This window comes from Alternaria conjuncta, assembly GCF_024043145.1.
Source record: "Alternaria conjuncta strain BMP 0040 chromosome Unknown scaffold_9, whole genome shotgun sequence".
Lineage (NCBI taxonomy): Eukaryota > Fungi > Ascomycota > Dothideomycetes > Pleosporales > Pleosporaceae > Alternaria > Alternaria conjuncta.
Genome location: NW_026250098.1, coordinates 1,048,241 through 1,072,208, shown reverse-complemented (window position 1 = coordinate 1,072,208; position 23,968 = coordinate 1,048,241). Strand labels below are relative to the sequence as shown.

The window sequence follows — 23,968 nt, the reverse complement described above, 5'->3', positions numbered from 1 at the left end:
GCTGTAGTCGCGAGTCTTCGTCCAACTCTTATTGAAGCCTTCCCAATACCACCCAATCGTAACGTGGACTTTACATATTATCAACGCTCCACTACTTCCGGCCCAGCGCAAATTGGATGGTCGCGACAAGACATCTTCACCCTAGTGAGTGTCGTGGTAGCGGTAGCCGGCATCCTGATTGGTCTACTCATCGCCTCACCGAGGATACGCGAGTGGCTATGCCAGCCTCTCGAATGTTAGCCAAACTCAAGTTTCTTTTGACCACAATTCAGCAACGAAGCTAATCTCTCGCCATTAGATTGCGCAATCGCGGTTCGACGAAGGCGAATACGCCAGCAGATTGATGCCAAAAGGCAGCTGCAGGAGGAGTACAATGAATACCTTGAGTTCAAAAGATTTCGTGCGATGAGTGGTAGCTCGCAGTAGTAGCAAAGCATGATGGAGTGATCTTGTCAGTGAACATGTACAACAGAAGCCATAGTCCTGTCGTAGGAAGTTGGCGAACGGGTTTTGCAGCGCGTGTATGGATGTCTTGGACGTTACGTTAGTTTGAGCGTTTTTATCAGCTTTTGGTATAATCTTACTTCTCTCGCGAATCGAACACCTCACTTCTATTGTCTGCGCTGTACACGCTACTCCGCGCTGATGTTGACTGTGTTGTCGGCTCCCATTGGTTGAAGGGCAAGTACGCAATATGTAAGCTGTCGAGAGAACGGCGGAACAGTATCGTATAAATACTGCCGTTGCCTCTTCATGATTCTGTAAGACCATGTTCTCGTCATGTAAGACTTGCAGCCGTAGTACCGAGATGCGCGAATTCATGATCGTTCATACAAAAGAGGCGTCGTGCTTGTCGCACCAATATGTATGCGATGAAGTTTTTCCAGAAGTATCGTACGAGCATCCGCAACGTAGCATCGTAAAGTGGTAAGTGTGCAAGTACGCTGACGTCGATCCTGCTATAATTAGGCCCGGGGTGCCTGACTGTGGGGTGACTAATGCAACGTGCCGTCTGAAGCTCTTCATCAAGGCAGGATCGTGGGTACCTGTTCGGGAAGGCGGATGTACGATGATGACGATGTTCGTATTGGACGCCTAGAGTCATATATAAGAGTGGAGAGCTTGTCGGTGAAAGAAGATCCCATCCCTAAGGTACCAACAAGTACTTCGAACCAATCTTCATCATGCACTTCACACAAACCGCTTTCGCTGCCATTCTGGCAATCACGTCTTCAGCCACTGCATCACCTCTGGCGGCCCGTCAGAGTGCGCTTCAGGACTGGCAAATCACCAGGGTGAATGTCTACACGCCGTCGGGACGCCCTGGTAGCTACCCATGGGCTTCCATCACAGCCGACGTGACAGACCCCAACGTGATCGATCTTGGTCCTGCAGAATTCGATAATACCACCGTCACCGCGCCAGCTGGAAGTCAAGGACTCGTACGTCTCAACTTTCCTGTCTCTTACTCCAGTACATTTGCTGACGTGTCCCTAGAATTGCAAAGCGCAATGGTATACTAAGGGCGAGAATCCCCTAGACCGGACTTGGCCGTGCGATGGCACATCCGATGGCTATTGGGTCATGAATGTCCTGGAGGGAAGTGATGGTTTCGGAACTCGCGACTTCACCCTGAAGTTTACCCACGTAGCCGACGTCAAGTACCAGGGTGCGCAATACACGGCGACGTACGAAGCGGAAGGTTACTTCACGGGCGGCCAGAACCTCGCTGGTTCATGTGGTGGAAGTGGAGTCTGCAGCTTTGGCTTGAAGGGCGAGGCGAAACCTTTTGCGATTACCCCAAAGAAGCTATAGAGGTTGGGAGATGAGAGCTTGGAAGGGATGATAGAGGTGACAGGATTCCCGTAGCTAGTATACCTGTGCAATGGATTAGTCAAAGTATGCTAAAGAGCCGTCCGCGAGATGAAATGCCAATCCAAACCTCAACATGCTTACAAACCTCAACTTCGCCCCCAAGTCGTGCGTGTAAGGGTATGGTAACCTCTTCACTCGTAGATGCGGGATAGCGTGGTAAGATATCGTCGCATGTTCTCAGGCGACACAGCTACAGTTTGTGCTTTGCATGGCCTTACGATGCATCATGGTGACCTTATTCCCGTGCTGCTCGCCGTGGAAGGATGACGATCGGTTGACGTCTTCGCTCGGTGATCGACATCGCTCATTGCTGCTGGACATGACTGAGAATCATAAGAACGTTGCGCGACTGCAGGATCTCGTAGAAGTGCCGTGGTCAGAATGCGCACTCTTCGTTGTACGCGCCATCGGAAGTGGCCGGCGAAGCTATCGGGGACGCGCTTGCTATCACGCATCAGCATCGCGACTTCCGTCAGTTGCCGGCGCACTCCGTCAGCAGCCCCAGATATCCACGAATCCCTCTGAAAATCATTACTACGGCGATACTGCGCAGCGATAATTCGCGTCTACTCGTCTTCTAGCCCACTGTTGCTCAGGGTTTGCTGTGCTGATCGGGCGAGTTAGTGCTAACGGGCTGGGTTATCCCCGCATCTCAGCTCCGGACTTGGCACCGTCACAAGCTTGGAGCTCCCCTCCCCCGAACGTGGGCCTGGCGTTTACCATTCACGGCCAGCCGACTAGCCTGCATCAGTCTGCCGACCCAGAAGATCCTCGGCCCAGACGTCAAGATGGGTGACGTCTGTATCATGAATATATCATCTGCCGACCGCCCTGCCCTCTCCGCACGCTGCATACCCCATTGCATTCCTCCCTTCGTACCTTGAGTACTTGAACATATCCATCAATTGTATCAGACATTTACATCTTTCACAATGGCAGCTAGCGCCGATAGTATCCTGCGGGAGGTCAACATCCTCGGCGACCTCAACGACCAGAACCGTCACATCCTCAGCAAGGACGCCTGTGTCTTCCTTGCGCTTCTCCACCGCACATTCAATGAGCGCCGGAAGGCGCTGCTTCAGCGACGAGTAATCCGACAAGCTGAGCTCGACAAGGGAAATCTTCTCGACTTCCTCCCAGAGACCAGGCACATCCGTGAGAACGATGCTTGGAAGGGCGCACCACCCGCGCCAGGTCTCGTTGACAGGCGCGTCGAGATCACGGGCCCGACAGATCGCAAGATGGTAGTCAACGCCCTGAATTCGAACGTCTGGACATACATGGCCGATTTTGAGGGTATGTATTCAATCCTTGATGTGGAAGGGATAATAGCTAACCTCCACCAGACTCATCTGCACCAACATGGGACAACATGATCAACGGTCAACTCAACCTCTACGACGCCATCCGCAAGCAAGTCGACTTCAAGCAAGGCGAGAAAGAGTACAAGCTCCGCACCGACCGAACACTCCCCACACTCATTGCTCGCGCGAGAGGATGGCATCTCGAGGAGAAGCACTTCACCGTTGATGGAGAGCCCATCTCTGGTGGGCTGTTCGACTTTGGACTGTATTTCTTCCACAACGCACACGAGCTCGTTAAGCGCGGAGCGGGACCATACTTCTACCTGCCCAAGATGGAGTCGCATCTTGAGGCTAGGCTGTGGAACGATGCATTCAACCTGGCGCAGGACTACATTGGCATGAGGCGCGGAACCATTCGTGGTACCGTCTTGATCGAGACCATCACCGCCGCTTTCGAGATGGATGAGGTACGTTGAGCATACGATCAACACAAATGGATTATACTGACTGCTACATAGATCATCTACGAGCTCCGCGACCACTCCTCGGGTCTCAACTGCGGTCGTTGGGATTACATCTTCAGCACCATCAAGCGCTTCCGCCAGAACCCCAACTTCGTCCTCCCCGACCGCGACTCCGTCACCATGACCTCTCCCTTCATGGACGCCTACGTCAAGCTTCTCATCAAGACTTGCCACAGGCGTGGCGTTCACGCCATGGGCGGCATGGCTGCCCAGATCCCCATCAAGACGGACCCGAAAGCGAACGATGCTGCCATGGCCAAGGTGCGCGCCGACAAGCTCCGCGAGGCACGCGCTGGCCACGACGGTACATGGGTAGCTCACCCAGCCCTTGCGGCTATCGCGAGCGAAGTCTTCAACGAGCACATGCCTACCCCCAACCAGATGCACGTCCGCCGCGAAGACGTCCACATCACCGCCAACGACCTCCTCAACATGAACGTGCCCGGCAAGGTCACCGAGGACGGCATCCGCAAGAACCTCGACATTGGTCTCAGCTATATGGAGGCCTGGGTCCGTGGTGTCGGCTGTGTACCCATCAACTACCTCATGGAGGACGCTGCTACAGCCGAGGTCTCAAGAAGTCAACTATGGCAATGGACCAGGCACAACGTCGAGACTGCCGAGGGCAAGAAGGTGACCAAGGACTACGCGCTCAAGCTTCTGCACGAGCAGGCCAAGGCACTCAGCGACAAGGCACCAAAGGGCAACAAGTTCCATCTTGCGGCCAAGTACTTTGAGGGACAGGTCACTGGAGAGGACTACGCCGAGTTCTTGACATCGTAAGTCCAACCCCATCTTTCCTTAACGATACATGCTAACAACGTCCCAGACTACTCTACAACGAGATCACAAACGTAGGTGCGCCCAAGGGAGCCGCCAAGTTGTAGTCTACACTTTGCGATACCTTGCACTTTCCTTACATCTATTGCTATATCCTGTAACCTTATACCAGTGTCCAGACCCGAAGAGTCTGTACCCAAAACCAATGAAGTTCATAATCCTCAAAATCACTACCACTACCCTGCTTGCACATCGTATCACCTAAGCATGTGAACGTAAGCTAACGCGGCTACCACAGGTCGGCTCCCCGGTTGCGGCCTCGAAACTGTAGACGGGCGTGTGCCGAGGTATGATTCAGACGCTCGGATGTACAGTGCATGGACGGTAAAGATGCGCTTAGGAAGAACAGCGATTAGTCTAGAGTGGAAGAGGGGGTGACATGTGAAAGGCCATTGCTCGAATAGTATATGAGGAACACACGCACAGTCGGCCCCAGCCACATCATCGGATGTCTTACTTGTGATATACACGGTACCACTGCGATAGCAATATGCCTTGAATGAGTTAACGACGTCTGATTATTCCGTAGCGGGGAAGAGTCTTGATCATGTTGGGTCGACGATGAGGCGCAATGGAAACAATAAGGTCTGCGGACAAGAACTTGAAAGAAAAGAACGTTCACATGAACATTTGAAACCCATGATTCGTAGTCTCGTGGTATCTAGAGAAGTGGCGTTATCATGCCGAGTGCATTCAGTGTCCCGCGACTATGCAGACCAGATACATGACTAAACACCCATTTTGACCTGACCAATGCACCGAAGAAGCCCCAAATATCACCCTTACTTCCTGAGCAGACGCTGGTAGAAAGCAAGCTCCTCGCCCTCGAGGACGTAGCCGTCGCAGCGACCGCTCTGGCCGGGACGGGAAGAGACAGCGGCGTACAGACGACCGGCCTCGAACTGCTTCTCAACAGCGTTCTCGATCTTTCCTCCGTTCTTCAAGCGGTCGGCCTGCTTCTTGGAGACCGAGTTGGACTTCTTCTTGTCCTCCTCCTTCTCACCGGCCTTGGCCTGCCTCCTGCGGCCGAGCGAAGAGCCGTAGTGGGCCTCGTACCATTGTCGGAAGGGAGCGGCATCGATCTGGACGATAGCGGAGCGGGTCAGGGTGTTGGTACGGACGAGCTCGTTGTTGGAGGGGTGGTAGACGACACCGATGACACGGGTCTTCTTGGCGATGCCCTCGGAGCCCCAGGAGAAGTTGCCGGCTTCGAGACGAAGAGCACGGAACTTGCGGTTGCCGCCACGAGTGCGGACAAGATGAACACGCTTTGTGCCAATACGGGTATTGGCAGGCTGGCGGCCCTTCTCGAAAGCCCTGAAGCCATGTTAGACATGACTAGAGAAGCGATCGGGTTATGCATACCTCTTCTTGCGGTAGTATGCGCGCTTCGCACCGGACGCGGAACGCTTGTGGCGAGAGTCTCGTGAGATACTGGCGAGTGTTAGTGGCTGCAGCGGAGTGGGGGTGAGGGAAGGATAGATACCCCATGATTGCGGTTGTTCAGAAGACGCTGTGTCCACAATCAAATTAGCCTTTGCTCTCAGTTGCAAGTCGACGAAGCCGCAGCATTGTTCCAGCTGCCCGAGACGTCCTCCGCCTTGTACTGCCTGCTGTGGGAGTGTAGATATCGAGCGACTCGCGTGCGACCATACAATCCATTAGCGGAGGCTGACGGCGGCGGAACATTCGCGGGGCAGCGTCGATGTCGCAATGCTGAACGGCTCCGTATAATCGAGTAGAGGACGTTGTGTATAGCGTACCTGATGTCGGGTCTCCTGGTGCAATCTGTGTTGTCGTTGGGGTTAGTTGGCGCTTGTCAGAAGTCGAAGAGGAAATTCACGAAACTCATTTTCGCAGCTGCGTTGGTGCCAAGATACGCTAGCAGTAAGCGAGTCCTCCGCCGCCCCATCGCTCCTGCCATCACCAGAACATCTCAACGAACGTCTCAAGTGCACATCACTTCCAAGGTTATGCGAGATGGTCAGAAACACAGCCTGCGCTGCTGGAGATCGATTACCGCTAGCGCTTTCAACCCCCGACCGAAAGATGAGACGACCAGGAACGGAACACCACGCAAAGCCGTTAATCACCACACCTGTGGACAGCATGGGAACGTCAGCCACAGATGGTCATCAGAAGATTTGTCGTCTTTTGAAAAGCCGCTTATCTGTCACGAAATCGATGTTCCTCCTTCTTCGAGCGCTGCAACATGCCCCTCCGCCATCTCTGCAGCTGCTAGCTACACATGGTTCGCCAAGATTGTGTCTTCCTCAACGTCCACAGATGCTGCTGATCCTGTCATTGTATTGGATCGGCAGTAGGGAACCAAAAGCCCTAGGATCTGCTGGTCTTTTTGCGAGAACCAGCGTTGACAGCAACAGTATGCTATGATGACGATCTCGCGGCCACAAGTGCTTGTGACAACAATGTCTATCGTTTGATCCTCTTCAGCCGGCCTTTTGCGTTGGTCTCTGATTATGTTAGTCGTTTAACGTCGAAAGCAGCTCAAAGATCTTCCTTCGGCCAACACATAAAAGTCCGGTCCCTTGTGTAGCTCGCAGCGAGCGAAGCACGCACCGGCTACACGCATGAACCTCCCGCTATCACCCGTGAAAGCAGCTGCGTGATCAGGTTATCAACACTACACTACAAAGACTCTTCCGTGCCCAAAAAGATGCGATCAGCAGGAAAGTGAACGCGTGTCGAATGACCCTGGTGCGACATCGAGGGACGTTTCTAGCGAGCACCTGGAAACACCATACATGTCCTCACCACGTGCGTTCAACCTTGCATCGAAGGTTCATCGCCTGAATGGGCCCGGCTGAATGTCACATACGCCACCCGCGACGAGCGGTTTGGACGGGTCCTCCGCAACCTGCATGTTGGGTCGACAAGTCACCTTTACATTTTGGAAGTTAGCAATAGCGTTCGAGTGTTCAACAGCTAACTTCGCTTGCGTCATCGAAAATGCATGTACAACAATTTTGTATTGAGATCTCAAGCTTGTACTACGACTGTGTGACAGAACTACGACGATCAAGCTCAGCCAATGTCACGCTAAGTTGCGATGAGCTGACGAAAACGCTGGAGATGACCAACACATCATGCGCATTAGTGTGCTGCTCGGGCACATGGCATTTCTCCTCAAACCCTGTTCTAGAAGTCGTTCGACCTGGTTAAACACTTCTATCAGAAACCTGCGCGGTTTTGACTCGTCCGTTCACAATAACCTCGTCACTTTCGCAGGCAGCCCGGGTATGGTACAGGGGTTGCGGCTCGCTAAGGTACCTGGAAGGAACCAGTCTTTGGTAAACATCCAGCCGACGTATAAGGTTGCGTTCCCGCTCCGGGTAAAGCCATCTCCGCATTCGGGCGTTTCCAATCGGCACAATCGTAACCCCAGAATCCAAGAAAGTCTAATCAATAGCAATCTAAGTAGATGTTGTGTACCACAGTCCTAGTCTCTATCTCAGTCACCGGCCATCTCCTTGGTATATGTAGGACGCGGAGATTTTGATTCATTACCTTTGATTGCTTGCTGAGATCCTGCATTAGGTGTATTGAGAAGGGTTGTCACCAGGGTGTAACGTAAGACTGTATCCTCTGTTCTTCGCAGTAACCACTTCCACATCATGGCTCTTTGAGAATACTCTGTATTTGAAGCCATCTTCATCATGTACTCCGGTGCCAACCTTCGGTTGTGTCATGTCTTGTGCCTATGTGCGACTTGGCTAGGCGTTACATCCGCACTAGCACAGGCGGGTATGCATCAGGTGTTGGCCGTCATAGGACACTAGAATCTTTCGCGCTGACTTTCATACAGAGCTAGCCGACTATGGGTCAAATTCTGCCTCGGGAGTCCAGTACTCTGTGACAGCGGAACCAAGTGAGTGGCGCTGACTAGCCCAAAGTTCGATGGCTGATCTGACATGTCGTGTCTAATAGACTCCAATATTGGTGCACCCACATATCTTGCGCCTCCAGTAGACCCAACACCTCCCTCCAACGCGATACCTTCGCAGCGATCTGAACTCATTCACAGTGCTTCGCTCTCGGAGCCAAACTTCATACCCTCAACGCTAGCCCCGCCTGGAGCCATACCGACTGCACCATTGCCGATTTCGAACCCATTGCTCATTCCCACCGACGGACCGCCGACGGATGTGACGACTGTGTTGACCACGTCTCAAGGAAATGCCACAGGGACGCCGCCAATGCTGTCAACAGTTGAAGGGTTGAAACCAATTCCGCCTGCCGCGACACAAATCGGAGATCCGGATGGGCATCACGAAATCAGCGAGCCAAACTTCAGTTCTACGCGGCCGTGTCGAGGATGCTCGCCAGTGTTTGAGATACCTGCTACAGGGTGGCTGGATAACCCAGTCGGAGAGCAACATGGCTCCACTATACAAGAAGAACAGACACAAGCGGCAACAGCAGACCCTCCGCAGGTAACGATATCAGCTGGGATATCTGACATTGTTATTGGCCAAGCTCCAAGCCATGGTGACTTCGTGATAGGAAGTTCTTTTACTCTTACACCTGGTCAGATCGTTACCGTTGGGGACACACCTATTGTGGTAGAGACCTCAGAAGGCAAGACCAAGATTGTCGTGGGGACTACTGTCATCTCACTGCAACCTTTTCAACCTGCTATCACAGACGCGCCCATGTCGCAACCACCGGTCCTACTTCCACCAATACTCACCATCGGTACCGAAGTCATTGCGCCCAACGCGCAGACAGAATACGTCATTGCAGACCAAACTCTTTCTCCTGGCGGTGAGCCCCTGACTATATCCGGGACAACACTCATTCTTGCACCTTCCGGGACGGCACTCATCATCAACGGCGAAACATCCAGTATCACTCCAATGTTTGGTGACGTGTATACGTCCACAGTCGCGGCTGCCTTGACCTTCAAAGATCATGTGTATACGCCGAATCGCGCTGGCTACATTGTGATAAGTCCTGGCACGACTTTGGTGCCTGGAGGCGTCCCCGTTACAGTTGACGGCACAACGTTGAGCCTCGAGCATAGCGGAACTGCTGTAGTCGTCCAGGGCACTACAATGAGTCTTCAACCGGTCACGACAGTCGTCACATTGACCAAGGGGCCAGATGCGCTCGGGACAGGGTCGGATGGAGATGGCGGGAATGTCCACGGGCAGTCGACTGGCAACGGCTATGCCTACCCCACAGGAGAACCGATCATCGCGGGAGCGACACGAACTAGTAGTGCGATACCAGAAAATTGGCTGGGAAGCTTCCTGTTGCTGATATGGTGGGGTACGGGGTATCTTGCAGTCCGACTATGAAAGGGTTGGTGTATTCGCATAGATTGAACCTGTAGATCTTCGCGCGATAGATCTCTCAATGCATCCAGCGGCGTTTGAATTGGGATGTTGACCTAAACCACAATTGCGCGCGGATAGATCTTGGCCATTCTTGTGAACAAATGTGTCTATTCTTCAGGCTGGCGATTGCGATGGCTCCATGCTGATGACGAAAGAGCTGAGTGGTAGACGCTGGCGGGCGGCGCTGTAGGGTTGGCACACCGCGAAACTCGGAGTCACGATAGTCGTCAGATGACCCCTTCGTGGCATCGAGAAAGATCTGGCAGCACGATCGTGAGCTTGCGAAAAAAATCACTCACTTGCTGTCACACCACACCCCCTATCCACACCGTCGTCACGCGCCCCAGCGCTCACCGAACAAAAAATTCTCGTCGCCAAACCTCCAAAGGCATTTCTCTAACAGTTAACGGACATGCGCTCAAGGTAAAACACGGTCTTTACGTACAAACATCCACTCCCAGTGCAACAGCAGCGTCTAGACTAAAAGGACCGAAGCAAACTTGGCATCCGACGGGCAACTTGGGGGCGGGAAAGGGCCTGCGTGGATCAGGTACACGCCGTGGTGCGACGAAGCGTGGCAGCCAATAACAGAGATTTTCCCCGCCATACCTCCAAAGGCAGTCTTCTAGCAGCTAACGGACACGACCGAAAACTCGTCACCGCGCCTTTACACACACATGCGCCTTGCCAAAATTAGCCGCCGACGGGAAACGCTCCGGCGCGCCATCGGAAAAGACGCACCAGGGTAGGGCGTGGGCACCTCATTGTCATGATGATGATGGCACGGACCCTCTCACGCCCTGTGAAGGTGTTCGTTGACAAGAATTCAGTGGGTTTGTCAGCCCGTAGCCAATCAGACGGCCGCATGGCCTCAAATCTCACGATCGTTTCGTCGACATGTGCAGGGCGTGCGCAGAGTGTGCTGAGTAAAATTTTGGCAAAGGTTTGGTCCCAGGGCGTGACCGGTGATGCTTGGCGGGTGTCATAGAGAAGTTTCTGGGGATGGGCTGGGGGAGTATAAAGGGATGGGTGGGTACGTGAGGATGGAGGCATCAACACAGCAAAGCATACCACAGCCTCCAAGCAAAGCAACTACTACTATCAGTTCTTCGATCGACTCTCGAACATCTACTTCACATCGATCATCACCACAACACAAACAACCACCACCAAAATGACCAACTTCCTCTCCTCCGTCGCGGCACACGCAAAGGCCCACCACGAGAGCGTCAACGCTGCCTACAACACCTACTACACCGGCTCCTCCGCAACCACCCCATCAGCCTCCACACAAACCTCCCGCAACTCCTCCATGGCGGGCCCTTCCTCCACTCAGCGCAACCCCACCAACGCCGCCAAGGCATGGAAGGCCATCAAGCAGCACCACCGCGAGATGAACTCCGCTTTCGCCGTCTACTACAGCCCTGGAAACTCTCCCTCCGCATCTCGCAGCTCATCCCTCGCTTCCAGCCCCAGGCAGAGCAGCGAAGCACCCCGCAAGAGCGCTGCTACTGGAGAGAAGGAGATGGCTGCTGAGCTCGGCCCAAGGAACTACCAGAAGGCATGGAGGGCTCTCAAGAACAAGGTTGTTGAGCACCACAAGAGCGTTAGCAACGCTTACGAGCAGACCTACGGCATCCACTAGACGCCTCGCTTGCTAAACACGGGGAAGATGTGGGGATGTAATACTTGGGAAACGGAAAAAGGAAAACAAAAGTGACTTTTTGGGATGCGCATATACCACTGGGATTTGGCTCGGTAGCTAGGCGTTTTGGGATCTGGATTGGGACTGAGATCTTAAGAGATCTGATTAATATGAAAGAACGATAATATCATGATTGCGCAAACACTTCTACATGCCCATGGATGATTGTAATTTGTGTCGGTTGTAGAATTGGAAAGAAAAGACGTTGATAATAAGCTATACTCTAAAACTAACAGTCACGCCAACCTAGGAATAAACTAAATAGCCTAGAGCCTGCATTAACGTTAGGTTACCTACTTTGTAAGGTTTTAGCTTAATGTAGCCTGCAGAGCTGTTTAGTTTTTATCTTGTGTAAGGTGCAATCACTCCGTACATGAGCTTCAACGGCTGGATATGCTCTATATAGCTAACCTGCCCCTTCACCCACGGTCACTTTCCACCCCTTCAACAGCTCGACATTCATTCCAGATGCTTCCAGGTACTTCCGCGTGTGCTCTTGCCTGTCTTTCAGCCACGTACCGCCCTTATCTATCCCCTTACCACGCTTACGTTTCCAGTCAGCACCAGTCCATTGCCTCATCTTGCTAGTTTTCATCCAGTCCTTGAGAGCTTTGTCTTGAACACTAATATTTAGTGTACCGTGAGGAGAGAAAGATATGCGATTGAGGCTTGGAAGGAATTTCGGATCAGGATGCGCCCAAAGTGAGTTTTGAGTTGCAAACATTGCATCATGGATGTCTCGATCTTCGACGCCGTGAGGTTGAGGGGAGTGATTATCGCGCCCAGCATTGAATGTCCAAACGTCGCATCGAAGTGAGGGATAGCCATGCATCAGCCGCATAAGGGGCAGAACATCGAAGGGACGCTGTTCCTTCTTGTCAAACTTGTCGAAGAATACCGTCATCTTCGCAGGAGGACGAGCGGGTCGGGTGGGGATCTTTTGGTCGGGGATCGTCCTGTCGGGGACGTGATGGAAAGTCTCAAGGTACCCTTTGAGAAATCGTACGGAAATGTAAACATGAGTGAGACTGTTTTGCAGCGAGCGAAATTCCCCATGAAGTTGGCGGCATGTTTGGCCTAGTGCGAGCCAATCCTTCTTCAAGCATCGAAAGTGTGCGTATTCTGCTTCATTTGGCAGGGGCGGGTAAAGATTGAGGCGAACCATCCGATCTGGGTCTTGTGTATGTTGATCAAACAGAGGGGCAATCTCGCTGCACTTATAAGCTTCGTACTCTGTCTGCAAATCCCCAGTGACAGTTTTGTAGATAGTGTTTCGTATTTCTACAACCTTATTAGATTCGTATGTTACAATGCGCTTGGATATTATGACCTACCTGCTGGAAGAGACAGCAACCTGTTGCTCTCATTGCTCTTGGCTGCTTCGGTGATACTGCCCGCAATTGGCTGTCCCAGCGCGGTGGGCGTGGCAGACCTCTTTGCTTTCGCCGTGCGGCGGGATCGCTTGATATAGGTATCAGCGAGCCCAATGGGGCGCTTGCGTTTGCTATCAATGCCGTCAGTCGTTGGTTCGATGAATTCAGGCGCTATTGTACTTACACCATAGCGGAATTCTTCGAGTTCGTATTCTTCTAAGCGCGATGGATGAGTTGAGTATCGCGGGTGTCGTTTCAACGTTCGGTGTGCGATAGTCAGATGGATCGGAAAGTAGGGGAATAAGGCTGCTTTGATGAGGCCGAGGTGGTCACAATGAATTCAACTACCCTCATATCAGGCAGCAATGGCCTGTGTTTGAGGATACATGTAGTGAAATATCTGCCCAGATGCGGACCATCACGCCCATAGCTGCATACTATTCACTGCTTGTCCCCTAGTAATGAGTCGGGATAACCCGGGCTCAGGTCAGAGTGGCTGTTGTATGAGTGACTATCCAATATTCAGCAAGTGAATATGTCCACGGGCGTTGCCACGAGGCCTATGACTGGCGCTATTCCAGTACAGTGAATCGCATGTCCCATCTTGCCATGATCTCTTCATTGTTCAAGCCAGCGGCCTTGAGGAACTGTAGAATATCTTGCCTCCTTGCTCTTTCTTTGTTCATCCGCGTGAGAGCTCGTTGCGGCTGGGCGGGGAAGCTTATCAACTTTCCGTCCATCCAGTCTCGTCTTGACACGGGATCGAAGACCACTTTAAAAGCTGCGCAATACCATAGATCATGGTAGTTATCAAGATTTCCCTCATAGACTCTTCGCCTCCCGTACGGACGAAACATTAATTTCGAGATCGTAAGGGCACCTCCCCGCGGTGCAAAGATATACTGACGAAGAGGCTGCGCAAGGACCTTGTACCAGTCCCCGTCATCTTTGTAAGCACCCCAAATATTGCATTGCAGGGACGATGCGCGGTTGAAGAATCGCAAAACTGGCATTATGTCACACATCTGGTATGAATGGCGTGGTAAAGCAAGCGTAATGCGTGGACCTTGATAGTCGAAAGCAATTGCTGGGTCTTCGCTTGGGTAGAATATTTTGACAAAGTTCCAGAACTCATCAAGAGTCACAAAAGGCTGCAGGCGAGCGCGCTGGAAGGATCGGTACTCTGTGAACGTTGCGATAACAAGTCAGTATATATCCACGTACATTAACGAGTACCAGACTTACCACGCATGAACTGACGTGATATCTGCCCAACAGCCAGTAAGTCTGTCTTCATAGCACAGTATCCATCATGTATCGCAGCTTGAGTGGCTGCGTTGACGCGTCGCAATGGATCAGTGTCTGCCCAGGGAATGACATTGAAGCCGTTGGGCGCGCTCATGACCAGTGGACGTGGGCTATTGCGTATTTGAGCAGTTGGGGGACCATGTGGATCTACTCCCCTACGCGTGATCATATATGGTCGATGAGTCACTACAAATTGATCGAAGAGAGCCTGATAGATCCTGTTCCTAATCTCTGCATGATGTTAGCACTCGTGCGCGTTGTAGAAGACATCTTACTAACCTCCCGGAAATCTAAGAAGCGGATTGGTGGCGTTCACTACGGTAGCTGCTGCGGCAGCCGCTGCTCTTCTGGCGCGTACTCGGCGAGTAGCTACAGTCTCGGCTTCGCGGCGGCGCTTAGGACTGCAAGCATTAGTGATGTTATGACGCTATTATGTGAACATACGGCATATAAGAAAGTCTTCAAGTGCTTGAATACGGGTTGTATAGATATGTAATGTCCGTTCAGACTGGGAAATCGCATCGCACCGCCGCTACTTCAGAAGAGCTTGATGTAATTCGAGTAACAGACAAAGGATGCGAGTGTAAAACTGATGGCCGGTAGTGGCTTTGTGGAGACAGGGCTATCAAAGGCTCATTGTCTGAGAACAAGACATTGCCTGTACTGAATGCGCTAGGAACTTGGATATTTTCAATCGATCCACGCACAGTCACCTAAGTTGACGTGATCGTCAACAAAAACGCGACCATAGCTCTTGATTTTCGGTGCAGCCATTTGTATGTCTTTGCGTTTCCTCTCATCAACTTGCATGGCATACAAATAGTCGTGAAGGCCAAAATCCTCGCCTATGCGGGCGCTTGGCAATGTGGATTGATCGAGACCGAGTATAGTGATGTATGCCGTCGGAGAGTCTGTGATAGCGACTACATCGCCATCATCAAAAGGCGCTGCCGTGAGCTGGCCTTCGCCAAATCCCTGCCAGCTCGCACGGGCAGCGACATCTACCACCTCGCCGGTTGTGACATTGAGGGTAAAGGCCGTAATGACTGCTTGAAGCGGAGACTGCGAAAGTGCCCACAATGTGTTTCGAGACGCAGAAATAGCCAGAGATGACGACTGAAACTGTGTCGCATCCAAAGAAGTAGGAAGCAATCTATATCGCAGGACAGGAGTAGAATTGCTCACGAGGGTGTCACCTGCCAAAGAAACGACAATCAGCTCGTTTGAGTACTTAGTGACGATGTACATGAAGGTTTCGCTGGGATGGGCGACGATTTGTGAAGCGCTTGTGACATTACCAAGGACATCAATACCCACCACGTCCTGCAAATTCGGGTCTTCGGACATACGGAAGTTCGTGATTGACGTCAAGAGACTTCCGGAAGAGTGTGAGTCCAATGCGTGCAAGTTACGCCCGTTGGGAGCCCATGCAATAGAGTGTACGTCTCCGGCGATCTCTTGGGAGTTAATAGTATCATAACCGTCTGGCGACACTCCAAAGACGATACTGCAAGTTCCTGTGCTAGCACTGCCCCATATAGCAGTGTTGTGCATGGAAGATCCTAGCTTTAGAGACAGGAAGTTCGTAGTGTTGCCTACATTGGTCAGAAAGCTTCATGCAGATGCCATGATGAGAACCAACATGATGAGGGTATCTCCATGGTGCCTTCACTGATGAGCTCGTATGTAGGCGCAATCGAGTGGCGGGTCAGGGTTCCATCCTGCGGACGACTGCTGAAGAGGTGCTGCTTCGAGCGCTACCGAATAGGTCAACGGGAATGACCCTTATTGAAGATTGATGCACGTACGTCGAGCGCCAGAGACGGCGATGCTCCACCCGCGTCTCTGGCCTGAATCGTATACACTTTCCTGGATTCATCGTCCGTCTCCAGCGAGTACAAGGCCTGCCCATTTGTAGTGCCGACTGCGAGATGGTGCAGTAGCGCGTTCATAGACGGTACAAACAGTACGATTGCAAGGAGAGTCAACATGGCGCCGTATGATGAGTTGAGAGCCAGACCAATGTGAGTGTAAGGATATGGTTCTATCGTCTCGCAGTTTATCAGCATGTGAGCCAGCCCCTGCATGACACATTTCCGTGAAAGCGCATTGTGGGGTGCAGCTGGTGAGAGGGCTTCCAATATCGAGGGCGAATCTCTGGTGATTAACCATGCCGGTAGTTGCCTCGATCCAATATTGCCCAAAATCAGTGGCGCCTGCTGATCACGCGCGAAGGCATCTGATAGTTATTGATGCTTGACACATGATCATGGGTATGGTGACATGGCTGACTCTCTGCGAATTGCTCCTGTGGACCAGACGCGTCTCGCGGACGCCCGGAAGTAGGGATGGATATTGAGAAAGAGCCACTGTCTGATAAGTCGGAGATCTTCATTACCGGTATTGCGCCCTGATCGCAGAGGATTCGTGCGCGAAGACGATGAAATACGTGGTCAGGAGGATGGTATATTGATGCTGAGATGAGGGTCATAGAAGGAGGCTGGGACGCGTGCATCGGGGCTGTCCTGTTAGGCGCTAGTGAGAGCTTACGTCATAGCCGCGAAAAGCACCCTGGGCGTCCCCTTTCCGTCCCTCTCGCAACAAGCTTTCGAAGTTAGAACCAGCCACTGCGCGTTGAGTATCAAACAACATTTGGGGGATTGACAGCGTTCTTTACATTTGATTGAGCAATTGTGTAAGATGTACCTTATATGCACCTGCTAATGGTAAAGGACAATACAGCGCGCGCGTCCACTTGCATGTGCACCTGCAGTGTATGCTAAACTGCATGGTCAAGGAAAGCCTGAACATCTTCTGTATCATGCGAAGGCCCAGACTCAAGATCGTCGCGATAGAAACTCGGAAGAAGCTCATCTACCTCCTCCAATGCCAACCGCCGAGAGAATAGCTTCCGCCAAGGCCAACCTAGGAACCCACACAAAACACGTCCGCATTTCGCCAGTTTCCTTTTAACAGACTCGTACTTTTCGTCGAGGTACATTTGACAGCGACCGATCACCCTGGCCGGCATCTCATCCTCGTCCCACAACAAATCCCAGCGGCAATTCAGCAGAACAGCTCGAAATGAAAGACGCGTCCTGAGTTTTACCCCGTGATCGTGACGAAACGACTCAAGTCCAGGAGTACGCGCGGATACTGGCGTATACCTCCATCCTGCCGGGCCCGCAGAGAGCGGCGAACAGTTCGTGTAGCTTACATGCAGTGGAACTGGAATATGCGGACGTTGGAGGCCCGGTCTACCGCGAGGATTAGTCTTGGGGTGATAAGAGAAGTAGTCCTCTTGCGCTGTGGGTTGGAGTGTCGGGTATGTTTCGTTCCGTGTGACCACGCGTGTATTTGCTCGACCGTTCATCGTCCTTTGTCCCTGTTCTTGGAACATGTATTCACGCCGTCTGAGAATGGTGAATAGGCGGGCCAACGCTAGGATATAGTACTGATACCACATTGTGCGGGTAGAACATGCGCGCTTTGTCTGGCACATGATGTCTGATTCTGAGGTCTCACATGCACCTTTCACGCACACTGCCGAAGTGACTGGGTGTTTGACAGCCTGTTCGTCGTTGAGGATACTTCGGTATCGTTCGGGGTGTCGCGTTGATACCAAATCGTCGACTCTTCTTAGTGTACGCCGCCTATCCTGCCAACATAAACCCATTCACCATCTCCTTGTACACGCCATGGGCTTGCGAAAATCTGACACTTCTCCTCGGTATCGTTTTCGGCGACGTCCAGGTACCACTGTTTCCACGTTGAATCCCAGGTCCAGTCTTCCCACGCACCTAGCATTTCTACCGCGACATCCGGCATCAGATTTACACCAGCCATGCTCACATGCTCCCACACGTTCCTGATCTCATTCAACTTCCAGCGCGAAAGATAGAGGTATGTTTGCTGAGAGGGTATGTAGGTGTAGAACTCATGCCAGGCAGGATCCCAAGTCCAAGTATACGCTGACAAGGTCTGCTGTGGGGTAGTCTGTTCACCGGGACTTGTAGAGGTGATCAATTGGTCGAGCAGCGTGATCGCGTTTGAGAGGTCGATGATGTCGAGAATAGTTGGAAGTGATATGTTGAGTAATTGATCTGATGGATGCCAGTCTCCTCGCGATCGCAATCGTTGTTCCAACACCCGTAGTTGCATTTCCAGAGCTTCCAGGTGAGTCTTGATCTCTTTATCAGGCGAGGTTATGATAAGCATGTTTCCGGTGTCGTTCTCATCATCAGCGGAAGAGAAGGGTCTTAAAACGAACCCCTCACGCCCTGCTCTGGTGTCTGCGATAAATTTCCTTGTCGTTTGCTGGAGTGTGATAACGGCCTCTGTGAGATCTAGCGCTCGATCTCCATTGATTGCTGAGGATGCCATGCTCAATTTCGTTGTGCTCTGATCGAACTTTTCTAATGCAGTAGAAGCCGCTCAATAAGTAATGATGCGCAAACAAGCATTGCGCACCTTGTCACAGGTGATGTTGTCAAGCAACAGATCGCCGATACAGCCGAAATTTAGCCCTCATCGCCACCGTGGAATATTTCATACCCATAACAAGATGCGAGAACCTTCATGGATGCGGGCAGCCATCTTTGCGTATATTTAGTGCTAAGTAATTCGAAGTCGCAGTATGAAGCGCAGGATATGACCTGGAGGCTGAAATTCGGCGCCGCTTTGGTTGATGACCTCGGGGAGGTTGGGAAAGGGCGATGACGTCATGGCTCCCAAGCTCCAGGACTTCCTTGTGCTTCGCTAGCCTCATGCGCGTTGCGTACAAACTCGAATAACACCAAATAATGAGGAATGACATAGATCATTATCTCTACAGCTGCCAAAACATCGAGAGCCGGGTACAACACAATGGGGCTGATTCATTCACAGATACTAGTCGTCGACAGAGACGAACCCCGTAAGGCTTCGATAGAAGCAGACTGGGGACTTCGATATGGTTCATGACCTATTGACGTGGATGCCGCTTTCGATCATCAAACAAAAAGCCACCCCAGAAAATGCTCCCGTGAGTGTGTACAATATCATTCCATCTTCCACCACCCTCCCCGAACATTCACCCAAACCCCACATAGTACTTTCTCAACGAGACTCGAGTCATGCCACACCAGCAATATACACACATAACACGTCCCAATCTCGCCCATAGACATGTCTCTCAAGTTGAACCACACATCCCAGACAAAACTAACAACAGAACCAAACGCCCTCTTCACCACAACCAATCTCCCTAAAAATGGCGTCCCCACTATCCTACACCTTCACCCCACCAGCATACTACCCCTCATCACTATCTCCCTCCTACCACCCCGCACTCCACTACCGCCCCTCCATCCCCCCAGACTACCTCCCAAATGACGAATACCGCTACCTAGTCAAGCAACAACATCGCTCTCGCCTAGAAGCGCATTTCGCACAACCCTCTCTCTCCTCGACCCGAAACATGATACCAAAGACGCCGTACCAAAAGCAAGGTAACTTGAGCCGTGAGCGCCGGGCAGAGATATCTGCCGCGAAGTTCGCCACGCGTGCGGCTTTAGGGGCGGGTTTTGATTTCACTGATGAGGGATTTGATAGGATGCGGGCGCTTGATGACCCACAGCGGTCTTGGACTAGGCCGGACGAAGACGAAGACTCGGATGAAGAGCCCATTCCAGCGAGGTATATCGCCGAGTTCAACGAGGAGATGCGGAAGTTTGAAAGGATGTATGATCAAGATCAGCATCGTTCTGACGTTCACGCATCGCGACATAACCAACCAGGTACGTATACTGATACTAAGCCCCTGCCGCCTTACAAGCCTTCGCTACCGCCTCCTGCCCGACGTGACAGCGGATTCGAGGAGAAGACTGTATGTGAGCCGACACCCCAGCTTCAAAGTAAGTTCAGCTGGGACAATCTCAACGATACCGATGACAAGTCCCCAAAGCGGCTAAGTTTCTGGTTTCGTCATCGCCGGAGCCGCAGCGTAGAAGCTACCAAAGTGCCTGAAAAGAAGAAAAAACGTAGAACATGGTAGGTCAGCAATGAAAAAAAAAAAGTGTAAAAGTGAACACGGTGAGAATGCAGTGTGATGTGTGTAGTCACGAATATGTACATTGAATTGTTGGTGACTGCCATGAGGCTTGGCTGTAGTGTATGGTAGCTCTTCATTTTCGATGCGTCTAAGCAAAGCCGAAGAACTTCATGTCGTCCGCACCCCGAATGGGGACGGTGTGGCCGACACCAGCAGCGTAGATACCCTGAACGTCAGGACCGTAGATGGTCCTGGTGTATCCGCTCTGGGGGTCGTTGGCCTTGGTGCTCTGGGGCTTGTCGTAGTTGTAGCCGAAAACGCCAGCCTTACCAATATCATTAGCACGTGGTTGTTCAAGAACTCAAATCGGGAAACTCACCCATTCCTTCATGGTCTCCTGGTAGTTCTGTGGGCGCAAAGTGGTGTCGGCGCTGCCGTGGTAGACCTGCATCTTGGGGCGGGCACCGGTGTAACCGGGGTACATGTTCTTGACGACGGTGGCCCAGGCTTGGGGAGTGGCGATGGAGTTACCCTGGGCGCAGGTGCTGTTCCAGGCGTCGACTCCGTTGGCGGCGGAGGCGAAGCAACCGGCGGCGACACCGGAGTAGGGGATGGCGGCCTTGAAGATGTCGGGGTAGGTAGCGGCCATGACGTTCTGAAGCGGGTTAGCATTTATGACATGATCAGGACTCCATCAGACGTACGGTCATCATGGCGCCACTGCTGGAACCGGTAACGAAGACCTTGGACGAGTCGGCCTTGTACTCCTTGACTGTCCACTTGACCATGTTGGCAATGGTGTTGCTGTCTCCTCCTCCCTCGTGGCTCAGAGTGGCCTTGCTGCTGACATCCCAGCACTTGCCCTCGTGAGGGGACTCTGGGTAGATGACAATGAAGCCATACTGCTCAGACAACTTGGCGTAAGGGCTACCGGTGTAGTATGCCTGCGCGGTACCAGTGCAGTAGTGGATAGCGACAATAACTCCTGGCGACGCCGCAAGCTTCTTGGGCACGTAGATGTAGAAGCCAGCCTTGGTGGGCGCAGCACCAAAGGAGGTGACCTGGGAGAGAGCGCCAGGTGTCACGGCACGCTTGGCGATATCAGTGGTTGCAGCCGCAGCTACGGACAGGAAGCTGGTGACAGCAGTGAGGAAGCGCATGGTGTTGACTTGGAATGAATGAACGCGGTGGGGAATCCAAGAGTCTTGGGATACAGACCTTCTTATAAAGCTTGTCTTCAGCCGGAGCGTGCGTGCGGTTCAAGGGATGCGGTCTGCATTGAAACGATCTCCCCGAAACTCTCCAGCAATCAGCAGTAGCGGAAATGAGGTCACGCAGTTCTCGACTAAAGTGTTTCTCCCCACATCTTCGGCGCCACAACGTAGATGAAAGGCTGACAGTTGTCATTCGCCCTCTAGTAGGACTTGGAACGAACTAGTGAGCGGTAAATTAAAAGCTTGTTTCCATTAATCCTAGCTCGGCATTGGTTCCAGGCGCGACGTTTCGAACATATACCGACCCTTGACCTTTACCATGTGTTTACCCGGTCCGGGGAAATTTACAACAGTAACCCCACAGGACAGGTAAGCAGGCGCGCTATATGTATAGAGGTCGCATGCGACATGGAAGAATTGTTTGCGAGTCCGCCGAGCCTGTGCGGACAGGATGAGGGGGTTTGAGTAGTGCCGAGGAGTCTGACACGATACTGACTGTGGGTGCCATGCTGATGCGCCGGGTCCAGATCTAGACGTTGAGGAGGCCGGTGCGCTTGGTGAGCTCTGGTTTCGCCGTCGGGTCGTTGCTCTTGAACAATCGAGGCTGTGTAAGCGGTTGGGCTGTTCGGCGCGCCCAACGCTTCGAGCGCAACGCTTCTGGCTTCACGGATCTTGATCTCGTACTCTCTTCTTCATCTTCCAGCCCACATGCCATCTCCTCTTCCTAGACCGCCAAAGGTCAGTCCGCCCATGACGCCGCCACCGCCGCCAATGTTCTTGCCTTCATTAACAGGTCTCTTGGCGACTCTTCCTTGTGCCTTGACGCCTTGAATAACTTTATCCAACTGCGTCTCTACCACGACTCCGCCCACTATCATCTCACCCAGTGTCGCATGTAATGTCTCGAAGTTGAAGATCAGATCCAGCTCGCATACGTTTTCGAAAAGACCATCGAGCGCTTGGACGAAGACCTGGATGAGATCAAGAAGCGCGAGAGGCGATTCGGTGGATGTAGATATGACGATGAAGTAGAGAGTCGCGTAGTGGCGGTAGGTGACGAGGGAAGGTGTGTCGTTGTGGGGAGTCGTGGGCGTGCTGGACTTGGAGCTGCTGGCGAGAAGCGGCGGGAGGCTAGGTACATGTTAGCGAGAATACTGCGTCAGACCATGGAAGAACGTACGGTAAGAAGTTACATGCTGAGTTTGGGCGGTTGGCGACGAGGGTGAAGATCTCGGAGATGAGGCGCTGCTGGACGCTGGTTTCCTGGGTGGTGGTGAGTACAAGAGCCGTGGAGCGCGTTGTCAGGTCACGTGTAATGTACCAGCTGTGTGTAGAACTTGGTCAGTCGCGGCTGGCCGGCATTGTTGAAGACGAGGACTGCGTTGATCATGGTGTGTATAGATGGTGGTGAGGCGCACACTGGCGTTGGACATGTCCCACCGAAGGATGCGGGGAGGCGCGCGAGGGTCCATGCTCCTCCAGCTTGCGTCCAGCCCAGGAACAGAACACGCTCCCGTCACTCCGCAACTTCCACCACCAACAATCCTCTCAAGTACAGCAACCCGTCTAATTCAGTCACAATGAAGCCAGCTACTCGATTCGTCAGCACCGCCGTCCGTCGCGCCGCCCGATTTTCCCTCCGCGTCCAGTCGCCCGCCAATTGCATCATCGCCAGCCGAGCTCCTGCCATCAGCCATGCTACCCCCGTTCGCAGCTTCCACGTATCAATGGGCATGAGGGTGGGTATTATGCCTGGTGAGGAGGACCCGAAGCCCAAGGAGAGTGAAGCCCACGACGAACCTGGCAAACCCACGGAGCTCTCAATAGAAGAATTCCACGAGCGCGCAGACTACTACCTGGGCGAGCTGGTACAGAGGTTAGAGGAGGCTCAGGAGAATGACCCTGCCATTGAAGTAGACTACTCCGTAAGTCACGATTACGCAGCAGAGTCAAGTTGAATACTAATTCGGTTGCAGGCTGGCGTGCTCGAAGTCACTTTCCAAGAGAACACATTCGTACTGAACAAACAACCCCCGAACAAGCAGATTTGGCTCAGTTCGCCAATCTCCGGACCCAAGCGATTCGACTGGGTCGTCGCACAAGAGGGCATGGACTTCAAGGAGGGCGGTGGCATCGGCGACTGGGTATACATGAGGGACGGCAGCTCGCTCACTGAGATTCTCAGGAAAGAGCTGGGCGTTGACGTCAGTGTCGACGATCAGGTTCCGCGTTAATGGAGTGGGCTACGGTCCGTAGCACATGCTCTCTTACGTTGTACCGTCGCAGAGCACGTTTGGGCAGATTGCCTCTTCTGGCCAGGAGAGTGTACACGATGATACGGTAGCAAATAGCGAAAAGCGACAACAATTTATGATTGCGCATTCTCAACTCTGCTTTCCCAAACATCCCATGTGGTATTTCCCTGGTCTATGCC

The 23,968-nt window shown here is 52.5% G+C and overlaps 9 protein-coding genes across 9 annotated transcripts; 5 read left to right on the top strand and 4 right to left on the bottom strand.

The window, feature by feature from the left end:
• Positions 1-1,184: 1,184 nt before the first annotated feature.
• On the top strand, positions 1,185-1,815 carry J4E85_006833 (uncharacterized protein; the record flags this gene model as incomplete). Its single annotated transcript, XM_051471068.1, has 2 exons — positions 1,185-1,442; positions 1,498-1,815. 2 exons carry the CDS (start codon positions 1,185-1,187, stop codon positions 1,813-1,815), a joined length of 576 nt encoding a protein of 191 aa, XP_051325278.1.
• Positions 1,816-2,807: 992 nt separating this feature from the next.
• On the top strand, positions 2,808-4,590 carry J4E85_006832 (uncharacterized protein; the record flags this gene model as incomplete). The annotated part of the gene is made up of 4 exons (XM_051471067.1): positions 2,808-3,171; positions 3,222-3,646; positions 3,698-4,482; positions 4,533-4,590. 4 exons carry the CDS (start codon positions 2,808-2,810, stop codon positions 4,588-4,590), a joined length of 1,632 nt encoding a protein of 543 aa, XP_051325277.1.
• Positions 4,591-5,325: 735 nt separating this feature from the next.
• On the bottom strand, positions 5,326-6,034 carry RPS8A (ribosomal protein S8A; the record flags this gene model as incomplete). The annotated part of the gene is made up of 3 exons (XM_051471066.1): positions 5,326-5,860; positions 5,909-5,977; positions 6,030-6,034. The coding sequence occupies 3 exons, from the start codon at positions 6,032-6,034 to the stop codon at positions 5,326-5,328; spliced, it is 609 nt and encodes a 202-aa protein (XP_051325276.1).
• Positions 6,035-8,220: 2,186 nt separating this feature from the next.
• J4E85_006830 (uncharacterized protein) lies at positions 8,221-9,864 on the top strand (the record flags this gene model as incomplete). Its single annotated transcript, XM_051471065.1, has 2 exons — positions 8,221-8,308; positions 8,531-9,864. 2 exons carry the CDS (start codon positions 8,221-8,223, stop codon positions 9,862-9,864), a joined length of 1,422 nt encoding a protein of 473 aa, XP_051325275.1.
• A 1,213-nt stretch (positions 9,865-11,077) lies between these two features.
• Positions 11,078-11,548, top strand: J4E85_006829 (uncharacterized protein; the record flags this gene model as incomplete). The annotated part of the gene is made up of 1 exon (XM_051471064.1): positions 11,078-11,548. One exon carries the CDS (start codon positions 11,078-11,080, stop codon positions 11,546-11,548), a length of 471 nt encoding a protein of 156 aa, XP_051325274.1.
• A 3,431-nt stretch (positions 11,549-14,979) lies between these two features.
• On the bottom strand, positions 14,980-15,636 carry J4E85_006828 (uncharacterized protein; the record flags this gene model as incomplete). Its single annotated transcript, XM_051471063.1, has 2 exons — positions 14,980-15,351; positions 15,475-15,636. 2 exons carry the CDS (start codon positions 15,634-15,636, stop codon positions 14,980-14,982), a joined length of 534 nt encoding a protein of 177 aa, XP_051325273.1.
• A 4,832-nt stretch (positions 15,637-20,468) lies between these two features.
• Positions 20,469-21,480, bottom strand: J4E85_006827 (uncharacterized protein; the record flags this gene model as incomplete). The annotated part of the gene is made up of 3 exons (XM_051471062.1): positions 20,469-20,645; positions 20,700-20,975; positions 21,025-21,480. 3 exons carry the CDS (start codon positions 21,478-21,480, stop codon positions 20,469-20,471), a joined length of 909 nt encoding a protein of 302 aa, XP_051325272.1.
• A 746-nt stretch (positions 21,481-22,226) lies between these two features.
• Positions 22,227-22,924, bottom strand: J4E85_006826 (uncharacterized protein; the record flags this gene model as incomplete). Its single annotated transcript, XM_051471061.1, has 3 exons — positions 22,227-22,665; positions 22,715-22,797; positions 22,856-22,924. 3 exons carry the CDS (start codon positions 22,922-22,924, stop codon positions 22,227-22,229), a joined length of 591 nt encoding a protein of 196 aa, XP_051325271.1.
• A 190-nt stretch (positions 22,925-23,114) lies between these two features.
• J4E85_006825 (uncharacterized protein) lies at positions 23,115-23,768 on the top strand (the record flags this gene model as incomplete). Its single annotated transcript, XM_051471060.1, has 2 exons — positions 23,115-23,459; positions 23,511-23,768. The coding sequence occupies 2 exons, from the start codon at positions 23,115-23,117 to the stop codon at positions 23,766-23,768; spliced, it is 603 nt and encodes a 200-aa protein (XP_051325270.1).
• Positions 23,769-23,968: the final 200 nt, after the last annotated feature.